General features: G+C 45.6%; 1 protein-coding gene across 1 annotated transcript in view; it reads left to right on the forward strand.

Moving 5' to 3' along the window:
- Positions 1-15,785, forward strand: part of JPH2 (junctophilin 2) — a gene marked incomplete at its 5' end in the record, with an annotated part of 66,468 nt that continues 50,683 nt past the window's right edge. Inside the window, 2 exons of the mRNA XM_025191978.1 lie at positions 1-409; positions 14,673-15,456. Coding sequence (XP_025047763.1) covers positions 1-409; positions 14,673-15,456 — 1,193 coding nt within the window. The remainder of the gene's footprint in view (positions 410-14,672; positions 15,457-15,785) is intronic.

Genomic DNA, 15,785 nt, shown 5'->3' on the forward strand with positions numbered 1-15,785 from the left:
GCGGCGACGGCCACCGGAAGCCCGGCCACCAGGAGCGGCGCCCGCTTCGACTTCGACGACGGCGGCGCGTACTGCGGGGGCTGGGAGGGCGGCAAGGCGCACGGCCACGGCATCTGCACGGGGCCCAAGGGGCAGGGCGAGTACTCGGGCTCGTGGAACTCGGGCTTCGAGGTGGTGGGCGTCTACACGTGGCCCAGCGGCAACACGTACGAGGGCTACTGGGCGCAGGGCAAGCGGCACGGCCTGGGCGTGGAGACCAAGGGGCGCTGGGTGTACCGCGGGGAGTGGACGCACGGCTTCAAGGGCCGCTACGGCTCGCGGCAGAGCGCGGCTAGCGGCGCCCGCTACGAGGGCACCTGGAACAACGGGCTGCAGGACGGCTACGGCACCGAGACCTACGCGGACGGCGGTAAGGGCGGGCCGGGGGGCGCACGTCTGTCCGCGCCGGGTTTTACCGCGCGATACAAAGGCTTGAGCCTCTGATTGGCCCGAGCTGTGCAGGGATTGGTGGAGCCCTGAGCCAATCAGGTGCCCCACCAGGCAGGCGGAATTCGCACCCCCGCCTGTGCACCTGCAGCCTGGCTTTCTGACAGCTAAGCCGATTTAAAAAAAAAAGGTTAAGTCGGCTTAACTGTGAGTGGACACTCCTGTGTGGAGCAGAGCTGAGTTCAGTGCCGCACGAGTCTTGAGTTGCGTCGGTTGTCATGAGTCGGATTAATTAAGCTGACTTTGCTTTGCAAGATGGCTGCTACCCTGTGAGGGAGCTGTAGTTGCGTGTGCTCCAATGTGGCATAAGTCGACTTAGTTAAGTCACGTATTTGGAGTCTTTTGAGGATGTGTGTATGCACCCTTCATCTCGCAGCAAAGCACAACATGGGCGCGCATGTTGTTTCCTCAAGCATGAGTGGGTCAGCGTACCTGGCAGGGGAGATGGGCAATGGCCAGGTTTTCCATTGCCCGCCATGCAGGCTGACCCCTACCCCTTTCCCAAATGCTGGAAACTTGTCCCCATTACCATTGTGCAGCCTACTTTTGCGCTTTCCCCTGACTTGCTCCTTCCACTGTTTGGCTAGGAGCAAGCGTGACTAGGGGGCATCGGCGCTCCAATGCCTCTGGGCTTGCGGCCTGCTCCTAGGATGCCTGCCATGGATTTGGGGAGTATCCGAAGTGCCAGACTGATGGGTCTGGGAGGAAGAAGACTTGCCCGGTGGTAGAGCCACACACACTTGAACGATTGAGCTCAGCTCAGTTGATTTGGAGTTTGAAACTAATTTAGCCTTAAGCCAAAAAATTTAGGACTATGGAAAAAGGTGTGACATGCATCATCACATATAACGCAACACAGATTTTTCTCCAGTTAAATGCAAACTAGAAGCTTTTGTAATATACTAGGGGCTCAGGGCTGGATTCTTCAATTTAAGATTGAAGTGAAAACCAATATATCTTCATTGGAATGAGTTAAAAACAGTTTGCAGGGCTGTGAAATAGCAGCTTCCTTACTAGGAACAGTGAACAGAGCACAGCACTGCAGCACAAAGGCTAGCTGGATGGGTGGAACATCAAGATCATGAAAAAGGCGGGAGGGTGGTTAACACCTGTGGAATGAAGAGTTCAGAAGGGATGGGTAGATGTTAATGAGCCATGGAGTCAAGCGACTCCCTCAGCACTGCCCAGCTAGAAATGTTGCTGCTGCCAGGCAGTTGGGTTTAAATTTTGGTGGAGGAATCAAAGGGAGGTGCAAGTGAACCTGTGTATCCCCTCCTGGAGCTGTCCTGGATACATGTCAATCCTTGCTAGGATGCATCTCGCCTGTCACCTACACTCCAGCATCGCACTGCTCTGTGCGTTCTGGTCAATCCCAAACTGCAGGGTGACATGGGCAAATGCTGCGGGATAGGAGTTAAGTTATTTAGGGGATTCCAGATCAAACCACTGCTTGGCAAATCCCCATCCATGCTCACACCCCAATTGTACCGATTCTTCAAATATTCACCATACATGTTGGAAATGCTTTGTTGACAAGTGTCTGAAACTGGGGGGACAGAAGTAATGAAACATCCCAAGAATCCCTGTGTATGGAATTGCAGAGCCCTTCTATGCTGTAACATTCCAGTCTGCCTTATTTAGTTTAGCTAAATAAAGAGGGTGATTTGGAGCGGGGGGAGGAATTCATTGAAATATGCCTCAGAACTGCATTCTGTTTTTATTCAGGACACACAACGGCAATCATTTATGAAGGCAAAATAACTTTAGAAATATAACGTTTCATCATAGGGAAGTATGGCACTGAAAGCTGTTAGATTTGCGAGGATTCAGGCAATTGGCATTCCAAGGCTTGGCTTTTATCAAGAATTATTGAGCAAGATGCTTAATAGTATGAGGAGTCTTGTTTAAGTTCCTTCTTGTACTCTTGAACCATGAGGTTGTGGGTAAAGCTGGAGGGTAAAAATGGTGTCTTTCATCAGTCCTGTTCCTTAAATTTTCAGTCATCTTTTGCCTTCACGGCATGAAATTGATTTAAATAATACCTTATTTATTCACATACCACGCTCGCTATTCTCCCCAAAATTAGGAATTGCAAAGTGGGATATGTCTTGAAACTGATTCTAAACAGAAAGGAAAAATCTTTTTCTTCATTCTACCTTCCCAAAAACAAGGTGCTGTTTTGGGGGTGGTAGGTGAGTAAATATGAAAAAGTATAGCTTTACTATAGCAGCAATATCTACAGCAGAAGCTAAAATATACTTGTATTTGTGATGAATTTAAAATGTTGATATAAGCATCTTTGAATCATTTACAAGGTTTATTTCTGCTTAGTTTAATGACACACTCAGAATTGTTGCCTAGCTAATACCTAGTATAATATTTTTCACTTGGAAGTGTCTTACTTTGTCTTACAGATAATATGAAGGGATTATCTCACCCAGTAATATCTCTTTGGTATGCTGCTGTAAGTGTTGAATGGTTCGGATTAACCCTATTTAGCAGGGGAGGCTGAAAAGAAAGAATATGGCACAGAATTTAAAATGTAACTGAGGTGCTAAGGTGAATACTCTTCTTCTATTGAAAAAAATCAGATCCTTAATTGTGTCTTTCAGAATAAGTTAGGACTTTGTTATATACCATCTAACAGATGGCCCCTTTGTCAATGAAATATTCCCTACCATTCTTTTGTGACCGACTCAATATTGAAGCAGTTCCCAGACTTATTAGGGAATGTGTCACTTAATATATCCCTAACAGCCTTTGACCATTAGTTTAGCACTGATCCAGAAAGATGTAAACCACTAAAATCATTTCCTGCAATCCCAAAGTGTTTCTTTGGGGTCTCCAAGGACTGATCTGGTCTGACTGTGGCTAGCTTGTGAACTCTGAGAAGTTCACTGATGAGGGTGATATGGTTGCCAAGTATTTGTCCATTATCAGACAGTTAGGCCTATGCATAATGGGTGTTTGGGCAGTTCACTCAGCATAAGAACTTTTCTGACTTTTAAGAGAGGATAATATCTAGGGTGCAACACCAGAAGCTAAGATTTGTGATTAATAACTGGCACTGAGAATGGGGAGCACATTATGTTACGAAAACAGCATTCATTCTGTCTGCTTGTCTTCATCTACTCCCTGATCACCAGATCCAAATGGGACCAAACTCCCTTAACCTGAGCTTGTTAAAATTTGTTCTTGAGACATCCAGTTCAAGGACCTAGGAAAGTCTTCCTTCCACGTGCTGCAAAGCGGGGTGCAACCTTGAAGCTCTAGCTCCTTGGTGAGTAGACCAGTGGTTCTGAACTTTTTCAGACTCAAGGCACGTCTCATCAGACTCAAGGTACCCCTCCATAACATTTGTGAATTAAGGGACACCCCTTTTCTAAAACAAATTTATCTCTGCAGAGGGGCCAGGCAGTGGGGGTGGGGGAGCAGCTAGGCAGGCAGAGCCTGAGCATGCTAGGATCTGCTTATCTCATTACACCTCCAGCCTCAGCCTGTCCTTATCAGTTTACCTCCTCACACCTCACTTATCTCTTCATACTTCCTACAGCACCCTTCAAAGGATCTTGTAGCACCCTAGGGGGCCCTGGCACCCTGGTTGAGTGTCACTGGACTAGTTGCATGAGAAAAATAGTCTCCAACTTTGAGAACCCCTATTTAATATTTAAACCTGTCCATCTGTTTTTAAAGCATTAAACCTGTATTTTTAAATGATGTATTTAGCTCAAATTATCATTTGAAAATATAGCTCTATTCACAGAAATTAAGCCTGGCACCCTTTCTGTGGACAGGGCATCGTAGCTCAAAAGGGGAATGTGATTTGGTACCAGGAAGTCCTTTGTGTGTGAGAGCAGCCCATGTTAAAACACCAAGTGAAAGGCTCCTTGCTTGGACTCCTTTTTCTGGCTTTTCTTCCAGCATAACCAAAATTCATCATTCTAGAACTAATGAGAGGGAAGTGGGTTGTGTCTCAAGGCACTCTGTGTCTGATAATATAAAACCTCATGGAAGAATCTGCTACTGTAAGAAAGTGGTCCTAACCCCTGCTTTGCCTTACAAATGACGGTATATATTACTCAAAAAAAGTATATCTCTTTCATTCAAATTGTGGCCCCAAAACATTTTGCAACGTTGATGTGTGCAGACCAATTCCTAGTTAGCTGAGAAAACACACTGGCAAAAATTCATATTGTGAGGAAATAAAGCATGTAATTTTTGCATGTAATGTAAGCATGTAACATTAAGACAGATAAAGAGAGGGTAGGTGAGTTTTAGGTGAGAAGTGAAAGGAGATAAGGACTCTGTGAAGCAGAGAGATCTAGTTAGAGAAGCAGTTATAGCTGGTAGGAGCTGCAGAGAAGAAAATACTTCCCCTGACAGTGGTGGAATTGTGGAGACCTGTGCTAGATGAATCATGGAAGATGACAAGTAGCAGGAAGAGGAAAGATCTGTGGGCTTGGCCAAAGAAAGTCTATGGACAATTATAAAAATAGGAGGGGGCACTTTTTGGATCCTGAAGTGCTCGGATACAGTTGTGCTGCTTTGTGCATAGGTGAAGGACAGAGCTAGGTAAGTTCTGGCCTCTGCACAGCTGGGACTAGGGGAGAAACTTAAGGAAGAATATAACAGCATTCATCATGCAGAGAAGAAGGTGAGGCTTAGAGGAAGATTTCTCTGGAGCTGGAACAGAGGTGGTAGCAGTGATTTTTGCTGCTGCTTTTGTGGGCTGTCAAGTGCAGATAATAGATGGCAGCAGTATTGAAGTTTGCCACACTTCCTACTACTGATGCTGAACAGCCACTCTGAGGCAGCTAAGAGGAGATTTGGATGTTCCTAAAAACCTTGGGCCAAAGTCAGCCCTAGTGCAACTTGACTGACTCCAGAAATAATGATAAAAACAATTCTGAAGTACTATTTCTTCATTGGATTTAAAGTGCTGTATTAAAAAGAAGTATCCCTTAAAGAGAAGTATCCCCTCCAGTTTTACTGAAGAGGATAAAATGACTCTTCCAAGATCACAGAGAAAGTCTGTAGCAAGGCTGGCCCTATCCCCTAGTTCTGGGGTGGCAAACCTTGTCTGTGCATTCTACAAGTGGCACAGACGAGCACCGAAGGCAGCTTCGGTGTGGGGCACACAGCAGATCAAGGAGGGGGCAGGCAGTGCAGCAAAAGATGGGGCTGGGAACAGAAAGCAGAGCAGCAGATCTGGCAAAAGAAGGGGTTTGGAGTGGCACAAGAGGAGAATGCAGGGCTAATTTATGGCATGCTTGCCAAAAAGGTTGCCCCCCACTGCACTAGTTCATGCTCCCTTCCTAGTGTAGCTACAGCAAGGCTGGATTCAACCCAAGGGGTGATGTTTTTAGCTATCCAATAGCAATAGTAAGATGATTTAAATCAAGCTATACTCAGATAATTTTTTCCAAGTGCTTTTCTGGGTTCTGTTTTACATGTGGGTTTATGTATCTGTTTAATCTATCTGTCCATCTACCCTAAGTTTTCTTAATGTACCTGTCCTTTCAGTATCTGGGCACCACACACATGAGTATAAGAGTTAGCGTTACAATTTTGACTGCTAGGAAGCTGCTCAATAAGCTCTTTATTCAGAGTGTGTTATTCTGGACCTCCTGCCCAAAGTGGGAAGGGGAGAGAGAGGCTGTCATCTCCTGAAAAACTGCCCCTGTCTTCATGAAGGAGTGTCATTACCTGACTTAAAGCCTTTGAGCCCATCACTGACAAGTAGCTCAGCATGCGACTGCATTAATTGACCACAGTGACTTGTGGAAGGTGTGAGGTGTTATCCGGGTTAAGCAGAGGGCACACACAATCCACTTGTGAATCAGCGTGATTGGGACTGCCTGTCTCCAGGGTCCATATTTAATCCACTCTGCAACTTGAGCCTTTCCATCCCGGGTGTATAAATAGAAAGGCTTAGCTCCATTTCTTCAGGAGCAGATGCAGAAATCTCTAGAAAACAGCAAAAGGTAAATACTGGCCTGTCTTCCATTACCCTTCCTAATCAGGGTTACCGAGACTTGGGTAGTTCCTGTGAGTCAGGGAGGTTGGAGAATTTTGCAGGGTTTCTTGTAATTTGGTTTTAAAAGCATTTTTCCAGGTGATAATACAAAGAGTCTTTTTTGTGTGTGGTTTTTTTATGTTTTCTTTCAAATGCTTCCCCTCCCCTCTTGACTTCATCCACCATCCCCAGCCTTGATCTGCTTCAGCCTACACGCTCACGAGTCAAATAATACCAGTGGGAAGTTCTTTGGGATTAAGTGACTCAGAGAATTAACATTCTGGCCTTTCACCTCTGGAGAGCTTCAGTTCCAGTTTTGACTTGGGTCGCAAGGGAAAGTGATTTGGGAGGAAAGCAAGGCTGGGTCCCATCCTTGTCCTCAGGCAGAATTTTCCACAGTATAAAAACATCAGCACATTAGTTGGGGCCCAGGGTTGGAGTAAAATGGCAAGGGCGGAGGTGCATGGGTGTAGTGGTGCTAGCAGGAATTGTTCAGTGTCTGCCTGTGTTTTAGGTCTTGCTCGTGAGCAAGAATTACGAACAAAATGGCAAGCAGAATCAGATTTTCTTTATTTCCTTGTATCCACTCTCCCCTCTGTACATCCTCCCTTGTCGTGTCACTGGGCCTAGGCAGGACGGAGGGTGCACTGTGCTCTCACTTGCTCAGAGGTGTGCTTCTGCTTATCATAGCTAGACAGAACATTGTCATGTATCTCCTTTTATTGTCCTTGGTCCTGCTCTCAGTTGAGTTTCTCAAGGATGCGTGTGGAGAGGACAGTCCCTTTTTGTGCTGTAAAATGAGTCGCTCCCCATCCAGACTAGACGGGTTAGCCCAGCTCTGTGGATCTGAAGAAAGAGGTCAGGTTGATTGCGTCAGGGCTATGTCATTATTACTCGGATGTGATTTACACTCCTCAACTCTGTTCCTTCCACTTTGGCCTCCACTCACCCCTTAGGAATTCAATATTCCTACTTAGGACACTATTTCATACTGAGACGATTATATCATTAAACAGATTTTTTTAAACCATTTTTTAAATTGTTGGCTTTCTTAGCCATTGCCAGCTCTAGATCTCTACTCCACAGTGGCCTTCCCAGTACCATGCTGCAGACATTATTAATGGGAGTCAGATATTTGCCCCATCAAAGAAATGACTCGCATTTTCACAGGCTTGCCAAACAACTCCCCTTATCTGCCACTGGCTCAGTTTTTGGTGGGATCGAAAGATAGATTTCAGAGGCAGAGGAGTGTAATTTCACTTTAAGAATGTATCTTTATTATTATTTTTTTTAAGAAGGCGAGAGAGAAGGAGAAAATTCCCCATACAAATTTCTGCCCTAAAATTGAGGGTGGGGGGAGATGAAGAAAAATTGTGCTATTTCTCCTGTAATTTCGGTCAAAATTTTAAACTTTTCAAAATCTGTCCTTCAGTTTTGAAACCACAAAGTAGGAATTGGCTAGCTTGCATGCAGCTCTAGTACAGAATGCGTCACCAAAACAAAATAAATAATTATGCTTTTCTGTCTTACAGCCCCTTCAACCTAAGGATCTTTCCAAGCATTAGCTAAGAGCTTATCGCTTCACAAACTTGCTCCTAATCTGTGGAAGGCATGCTTTTACATCAATTTCATTAAACTAGGGCAAAACCTTGTATAAACACACTGGTTGTATCTCCCAAGGGGCGGGAAAAAAGCTTATTTTTAACCCGTATTATCTATCATGTGTTAAAATTCTAGCATGGACAAGGCAGTTGTTGTTCTGATGTAGTAGTTGATCAATGTAGTCCTAGGAAAGAGCCCAGAACAATATGTTAAAGCTGCTTACCTGGATTTTAATATTTTATATATCTTACGTGTTCAAAAACTCTTTCCTCCCCTGAAGCCATTGTATCTTTTTTTTTTTTAAAGAGCTTGTCTTCATTAGAGTTTTGTCTCTTAACTTAATTGATTAGCAGGCTATAACTTTGTGATTTATCCCAGGCTGCTTGCTAGGATGAGCCACTGTCACAGGCCAGCTGGGCACTGTGAGCGTATCAATTTTATCACAGGCTAACTGGGCTGTTTGATTCAGTTTCAGATCGAGGAGGCAAAGTTGGGAGTGAAATAAAGGCAAATTTATTATAGTTTACACATACACAACAGTTAACAGAAAGATAAATGCGACAAGCAGATAATGCAGTATTAAAGAGCTAATAGTAAATAATAACAACAGATAGATCGATTCTGTCGCAGGCCAGCTTGGCACTGCGAGGGTATTAGCCACTGGGCTGTTCAAAACAACAGATAGACAGACATGGGTTGGCAACTTATCGATAGTCCCTCAATGCCAGGTGCACACCAAGTGATTCCAGCGAAGTCAGGCATCCCCGATTGACACTGTCAGAGGGATTACCGGGGAAGATCTGTTGATCAGGATCTGATCCTCCTCACACCAGGAGTCTGGGGTCCGGGCGTGGGACAGAAATGACCGTTCTGTTCCCTCCTTCCTGCTGGTTACCTGATGCACATGCTTTTTATACCTAGTCTTATGCTAATCTGTTGGCACAAAGCCATTCATGATGTTGCCCTATAGCTGTTACCCTATGGGATTGAAAGGTGTTAAAAATTATCATAAAAGGTTACTAGCCAGACTTGGGTTTATCCAATAAGCAAATTATGATGCAGCACCTTTAGGTTTGAAATTGACATTGCCCCACCTAAGTTCCAACCCCTTTTAGGTTTTATTTGAATATGCTTTCTTGGGATGTACCTTCCTGGACTGTGTTGGGTGTGCCAAGCAGTTAGATCTAGTTTTATCATCAAGGCTGAACCCTGAGCAAAAAACCATTAGGTCTCCTAATCTACAGCTTTGCCTATGGGGCCCAGTCAGTTCCACGAACAGTTAATTTATCATTTTGGTTAAACTGATGACAGACAAGTTACGTTTGCAGTTTACAAACTTACAAGCTTATATTAACTAATATTACCTGTTTAGGCAAAATACCAAATGCCTCCAAGAAGCACATATTTATTGCTTATTAATCCCTCTGGTTCTGGCTGTCCCAGCCACAAAGTTTTGAAGGCCAGAACCAACATTTGATGAGTGTCTAGCCTGGCCTTCAAGCATGTTAACTGACTCTGTACTCGGCCAGCCTGCAAGGGGATAGCTGCCCTGCGGTTGCTGCATTTTTCTCCTTTAAAGAGAAAATTCGCGATTAAGGGAGAAAATTTGCGTTTTTCCATAGCAAATGGAAAACCTGGATCCCTGGTTATCCACAGTAAAAACATACCATATTCTACCTGTGCAGGTGTAGCCTTAACTGGGAATCAGTTAATTTGCAGTAAAAACTCATTCTTTTCTATGGGATTCCATAACAAACTAAGCTAAACCGAAATAAGGCACTCTTTAAACAGGAATGAAAGTGTTTATATAAAGGTTTGCACCTTTATATAATTGTTTTTTCAGCCACTTTCAACTTCCCTTTGTAACAAGGTGCAAGTCTCCAAACACCTCCCATTGGAAGGAAAATCTGGTTTATCTCTAATTGCATACGGGAAAAATAAGTCAGAAAAACATGAAGGGACTTATCCAAGGTCATATAGCAAGTTCAGGCAAAGTCTGGTTAAAACCCAGGAGCCCTGATTCCTTGTACCCAGGGCTAATCACTGGCTGCTATTCTTCAATAACTTGACTTTTATACCACTGTAACCCTATGGATTGCAACAGAGCCTGCCCCTGCTCTACCTGAGTGCGAATGAGAAGACATTGGCATTCTTGGGGGCCGGCTGACTGCGAGTAAAGGTCAACGCTAACATTTTTTCTGTCGTTTCTATGCTACTTTCTCAGGGTGTCTCCCCATTGCCCCCTGCTTCCCTTTCCTCATAGGGGTCCTTGCTGAGGAGATATGGGAACACCTGCCTCTTGGTTGTTCCCATATGCTGTTCCTTGCTATGTGACCGGCCTGGTTACAGTAGCAATAAGTTGCCTTTCTACTGCTCGCTGGCTTCATAACTTTCGGCTGCTCTATGGCAGCTGCCACAGGTTTTCTAACTCCTCACAATAGTCACACTGCAAAGCTCTGGCGCTTGTTTTATGGCTCTTGGTGGACAAAAGGGTGAAGCCTCTGTGAGACGTTATAAATTACAGCTTGGGAAGTGACATGGAAAAACAAAAAGCTGGGAATCCTTGTCTCTTCACAAGCACATTGTGAGCTTAGTCAAGGACTTCTAGTGCCTTGTCTCCTCTGCCCTTGCATTCACGTTCAGGCACTATCTACACAAGGCATTTATCTATATTAGTTCAATAAACTCTGTTTAAACCAAATTTGGCTGGTGAGCATGGTTGGGTCTAAAATCAATTTAAAATGAGTACAGAAACTTTGGCTGGATCACCCACATTTAAATCCAGCAGCCTGAATCATGCTAAAGGAGTTCTAAAACGCTTCAGTTAATCCAATTAAAGACCTGGGGGCATTTTCAAACATGCCTAAAGAAGTTAGGAATCCAAATCCCATTGACACATTAGGACTTTTCAAAATCCCGTCCCTCTAGTGTGGATGGTGCGTGCCGAACCTGGCGAGGGGTAGCGTTGTCTGACAGAGCACAGGTGTAGGAGTCAGAGGATCAATATGTGTCATGGATAGTTCTGACTCTCTTATTGAATTACTCTGTGACCCTGGATGGGTCATTTAACCACTCTAGGCCTCAGAGACTTCAAGCTGCTTAATAATGCAACAGCATTGCATGGAGACTTCTAAAAGCACTGAAAGGTCATTAATGTTATGTGCTATTGGGTCAGCTCTGCTCTCAGGCTGCAGCCACTGAGCAGAGACAAAGCAACTGAGTTCAAAGGCCAGTCATATGCAGTATTTGTAGTTATTTAGACAGCCTTCATTGTATTTAAAACTGGTGACAGTGACCTTTTGTGCAGATGGGAACTCAGGAGCACAGGGACCTCAAGTAACTCCTTCATACTCTCACCTGTGAGTGGGAGGGTGGGAAGGAAGTCCAGGCCTCTGGCTTCACAGCCATGCCTTGTCCATCACCTTGTTTCCTAGTATGGTTTTAGAAATGGGGCAGTCTGGTTGAGTGGACATTTTACCATGGTAGGTTGTTCCTACTGGGTAGGCCACCACATCGCACAAATAGCCACCCCCAGTACTCTAGCACACAATGATCTTTTTGTAAAGCAGGCACAAAAAAACCTGTATGTGCTTCATAGCAAATTAATTCCCCTTTGACTTTAGTTGTGGTTCTAACCCTGAGTTTAGTGCCCTGATGTCATTCTGCAATATAAGGAGGTAGATAGCCAGCTGCTGGAGGCACTTTGGTAGGGAGGGATGGCGTTTGTACTGCTGCTACTCTGCTGCACCTAGCGCTGGAATTGAGCACTTGTATTTCCTGCCTCTGTGCCGTGTACGTGAACATCCTGCATGCAGGTCTAAAATGGATTTCAGCAAAACCATAAACTAGGGAATAAAGATTATTCTATTCAACTGGTCACGGAGACCATAAAATACTCACTCCCATAGTTACCAAAGAAGGAATTGGAATCTCTCCTAGGGGCAAGATCATCCCAGGGTTGAATAAAGCAGTTTGAACAGTGGAATTTAATTTCTTGGAGCCAAGCTGATCCTTTTCTTTCTAGCACAACTGGAAGATGAGAAGGAAAAGTTAATGGGAGCAACATATACTGTGCCACTACCTTTATCTGATGCTGGTTTGCTGAGCAGGGGTCCCAACAGCTGATCATGCTGTGGGGTGGATGCTGGCTATGCCCTTCTCTGGGGCAGTGCTTGCTTATTGTACTTTGCCACTTCCCAGTAAATCACTGACAAGGAATCCTGTCCCAGTTTACTGGAAAGCAGGCTATTTACTGTAGATGCCCATGAAAATGCCCCCTGCACAGTTGGCCATTTGTCTTCACCCTTCAAGGGGGTCCTACTTTGCAAATTGTAATTAGCATTTGCCTTCCATTAGTACCTTTCATCTAAAGATATCTTGTCTGTGCAAAGCCTGGGGGGTTGAGTTTTGCCCTGCATTTTACTGATTTCAGGAAGGGATGGTCCATTCTGGACTCTGTAAAGCTGGGTGATGGATGGAGGCAGAGCTGAATGCTGCTTTTGGTGGCTTGCCAGTTACTGTAGCAACCATATCAACAGAATGAGGTAAACCCAGGGAGAGAGGGATTTTTGAGTGAGGAAAATTAGCATTCTGGGGTATCTGCTGGGCAGAAAATGGGTTCACTTTTGACAAGTCTCTGAACTGGCCTCAGCAGTGACACTCAGCTTCTCTCAGATCATTTAGTGTTAAGGCCCCACAGTATTTCTTCTCCCCACCTCTACCCCACAACCCAGCAAATAAAGACTTTCCCTGCTGACCAGGCTGTCTTTCTTCATTGCTGATCCTAGGGAGGAGCTGGACATTAGTAACTGAAGCCTCACAGCAACCCCCAAGATAAGTCAGAATTATTATCCTGGTTTTAAAGCTCTGGATCTGAGGCACTGGGAGCTAACTTTCCCCACAGCCATAAACAGGCTTGTGGTTTTTCAGACAGTTGGAGAGCGATTCCCAGTCTCCCGATGCGTTGTGTCATGTTTTGAGCCAGAATGGTAGCTTATCCAAGGGGTAGTTTGGTTCCAATCTGAAGCAATGAATGAGGCAAGTTGCAGCCCGCACAGTTTTCCTGCCACTGCAGAGCCTCCTGCTGATGAGTTACAAAGTCAGTTCTGCTCTGTGCGCTTGGCCTAAGGGTGGCCTTTCTGGCTCCACATCACTGAGGGCTTCTTTTCCAAGAGCCCAAGGGAAAATGGAGGAATTCCCCGAGGGAAGACCCCGTCTGAGCTTTGTGAACAGGCAGACCCAGAAGATGATTTTGAGACCTCTGTGATGGTTGAGTAAGAACTCTTAGTTCCCAATGCAAAAAAGGACACTAAAATTGACCATCTAAGGCCATGTAGGAGAGGTAGGGAAGGGAGAAAATATTTTTTAATTCCTACCCTCAGGTCAGTGCTGCGAACCCCTCTGAAGTGTGGCTGGTCTCTCATTCCTTATACCTCACAAAAATAAATTTACTCATGATGACTTGCTGTATTTTTGGAGCCAGGAAAGAAAATTCATACAGAAATCACAGGCCAAGATGCTGTGCAGTGAAAGCCCCATGTTGGGGAGAGTGGTTCTCCAATGCATAGTCCCTACAAAATTGTCTCTTAAAGTCTCCCCGGCATCTGTTTAAGCTCTTTTTATGCCTAGTCTTGGTAGTGTCTCCAGCACCTTTGTTCTTTCCAACATCCCTTTGAAGTAGGGATGTATCATTATCTCCATTTTACAGATGCGGAAATGAGGCTTGAAGAGACAAAGTGACTTACCCACAGTCACACAGGAAGAACCAGAAACTGGACTCGGGTCAGTTCAGTGCCTCAGACAAAAGATCTTCTTTCCTTAATATTGCCCTTCTGCTCAACTGGCCAACACGCATCTGTCCTCCAGTTCACTGCATAGAGAGTGAACAATGGGTAACAATGTGAATCACAAGCTGTGGAGCAGGGAAGTGGACTGAAACAGGTGTAGCTACTAACTTGGATGTTTGTGCCCTGGGTTGTAGTGGTGGCACTCAGGTAGGCAGCAGTGGCAGCTGCCAGTCTTGTGCTTTCTCTAAGTTGCTGGCCACTTGCCCACCCCTAATTATGTGACTGGACTGCAAGGGCTGTCAGAATGCTGTGGAAGAGCTAGTTAGCAGATTATGCACATGTACAGAACAATTGAGATGGCTATCAGTCATCAGGGACAGGGCATGCAACTTAAAACTCCAGCTGTGCTGAGGGCAGCTTCTGCTTCCAGCCACGCTGGCGTAAAGGAAGTTTTGAGCTGATGTAGCAAGATCAGAATTGAGCCTGTAGGCTTTAGTTAGTCAGCTAAAGGAGAACACCAGTAGGCTGCCAGCATCAGTGATGTCTAGCTTCTTCTCATCTGGCCTCTTGCCAAGATGGACCCTTACATTTCCAAACTCATATGTGCACATGCAGGTATGACGTCTTTCTCCTCACACAGACCATGGGACGGTGCATGGGCAGGAGGGCAGACAGGATGTCTTCCAATGATGCAATTAACCATACATGTTCCTTGTACTGAGCTGCCTGTTTGGGGGAAAAGAAATTGCTTTATTTAACTAGGTCCTTGTTTTTGCCTTTAGGAACTTACCAAGGCCAGTTTACCAATGGCATGCGTCATGGATATGGTGTCCGTCAGAGCGTGCCCTATGGCATGGCATCCGTGGTCCGCTCTCCTCTCCGAACCTCCCTTTCTTCCCTCCGTAGTGAGCACAGCAATGGCACGTTGCCCCAACAGGACTCCCCAGCAGCTAACCAGGAAAGCATCCCCATGTCCCCCACTATCACTCGGGGAGGCTTTGCCCTCAGCCTATATTCAGATGCTGAAGTTGGCAAGCCGAAGAAAGGGGGCCTCTTCAGACGGAGCTCTCTGCTGGGGAAGCTAAAGAAATCTGAATCCAAGACGTCTTTGGCCAGCCAGAAGAGCCGAATCAGTTTCCTCAAGAGTGAGAGCGGCATTAGCTCTGCCGCCAGTGATGCTACCTCCACTGTCAGCTTGGGAGAGGGGGCGGAAGGCGAAGAGTTCCCACCCTTTGAGTCGGACATTGATGCTACCACCACGGAGACCTACATGGGTGAATGGAAGAATGACAAGCGCTCAGGTTTTGGGGTGAGTGAGAGATCGAGCGGCCTGAAATATGAGGGTGAGTGGCTGGACAATCTGCGGCACGGCTACGGCTGCACCACAATGCCTGATGGCAAGAAGGAAGAAGGCAAGTACAGGTATAATGTCCTGATCAAGGGTATGAAGAAGCGAGTGATACCTCTGAAGAGTGCCAAGATCAGGCAGAAGGTGGACAGGAATGTGGAGGGGGCCCAGAGGGCAGCAGCCATCGCCAGACAGAAATCTGAGATCGCAGCTTCCAGGTAGGAGTTCCTAGTCTACGCCTGGTAGGAGTGTGGAGGAACGTCCTATAGATGCCCAGGGTTTCTTTATCGATTGTGATGTCTTGGGTTATTAGAAACTGTCATGAAAGACAGATGGGAATTCTATAGAGGCACACTGATACATCGGTCCAATATCGGATCGGCACCCATATAAAGAAAATTGTCTGTATTGGAAATTGGCCAATACAGCCGTTAATTTGGCTGATAAATGGCCTGTGCATGTGTGCAGCTGCAGCGCAGCACGTAGGCAGTGAGGAGCACAGCCGGCAGCTTGGAGAGCTGCATGAAGCTGGTAAGTCTGTTGTGGT

The sequence above is a fragment of the Alligator sinensis genome, unplaced genomic scaffold (genome assembly GCF_000455745.1).
Source record: "Alligator sinensis unplaced genomic scaffold, ASM45574v1 scaffold76_1, whole genome shotgun sequence".
Lineage (NCBI taxonomy): Eukaryota > Metazoa > Chordata > Crocodylia > Alligatoridae > Alligator > Alligator sinensis.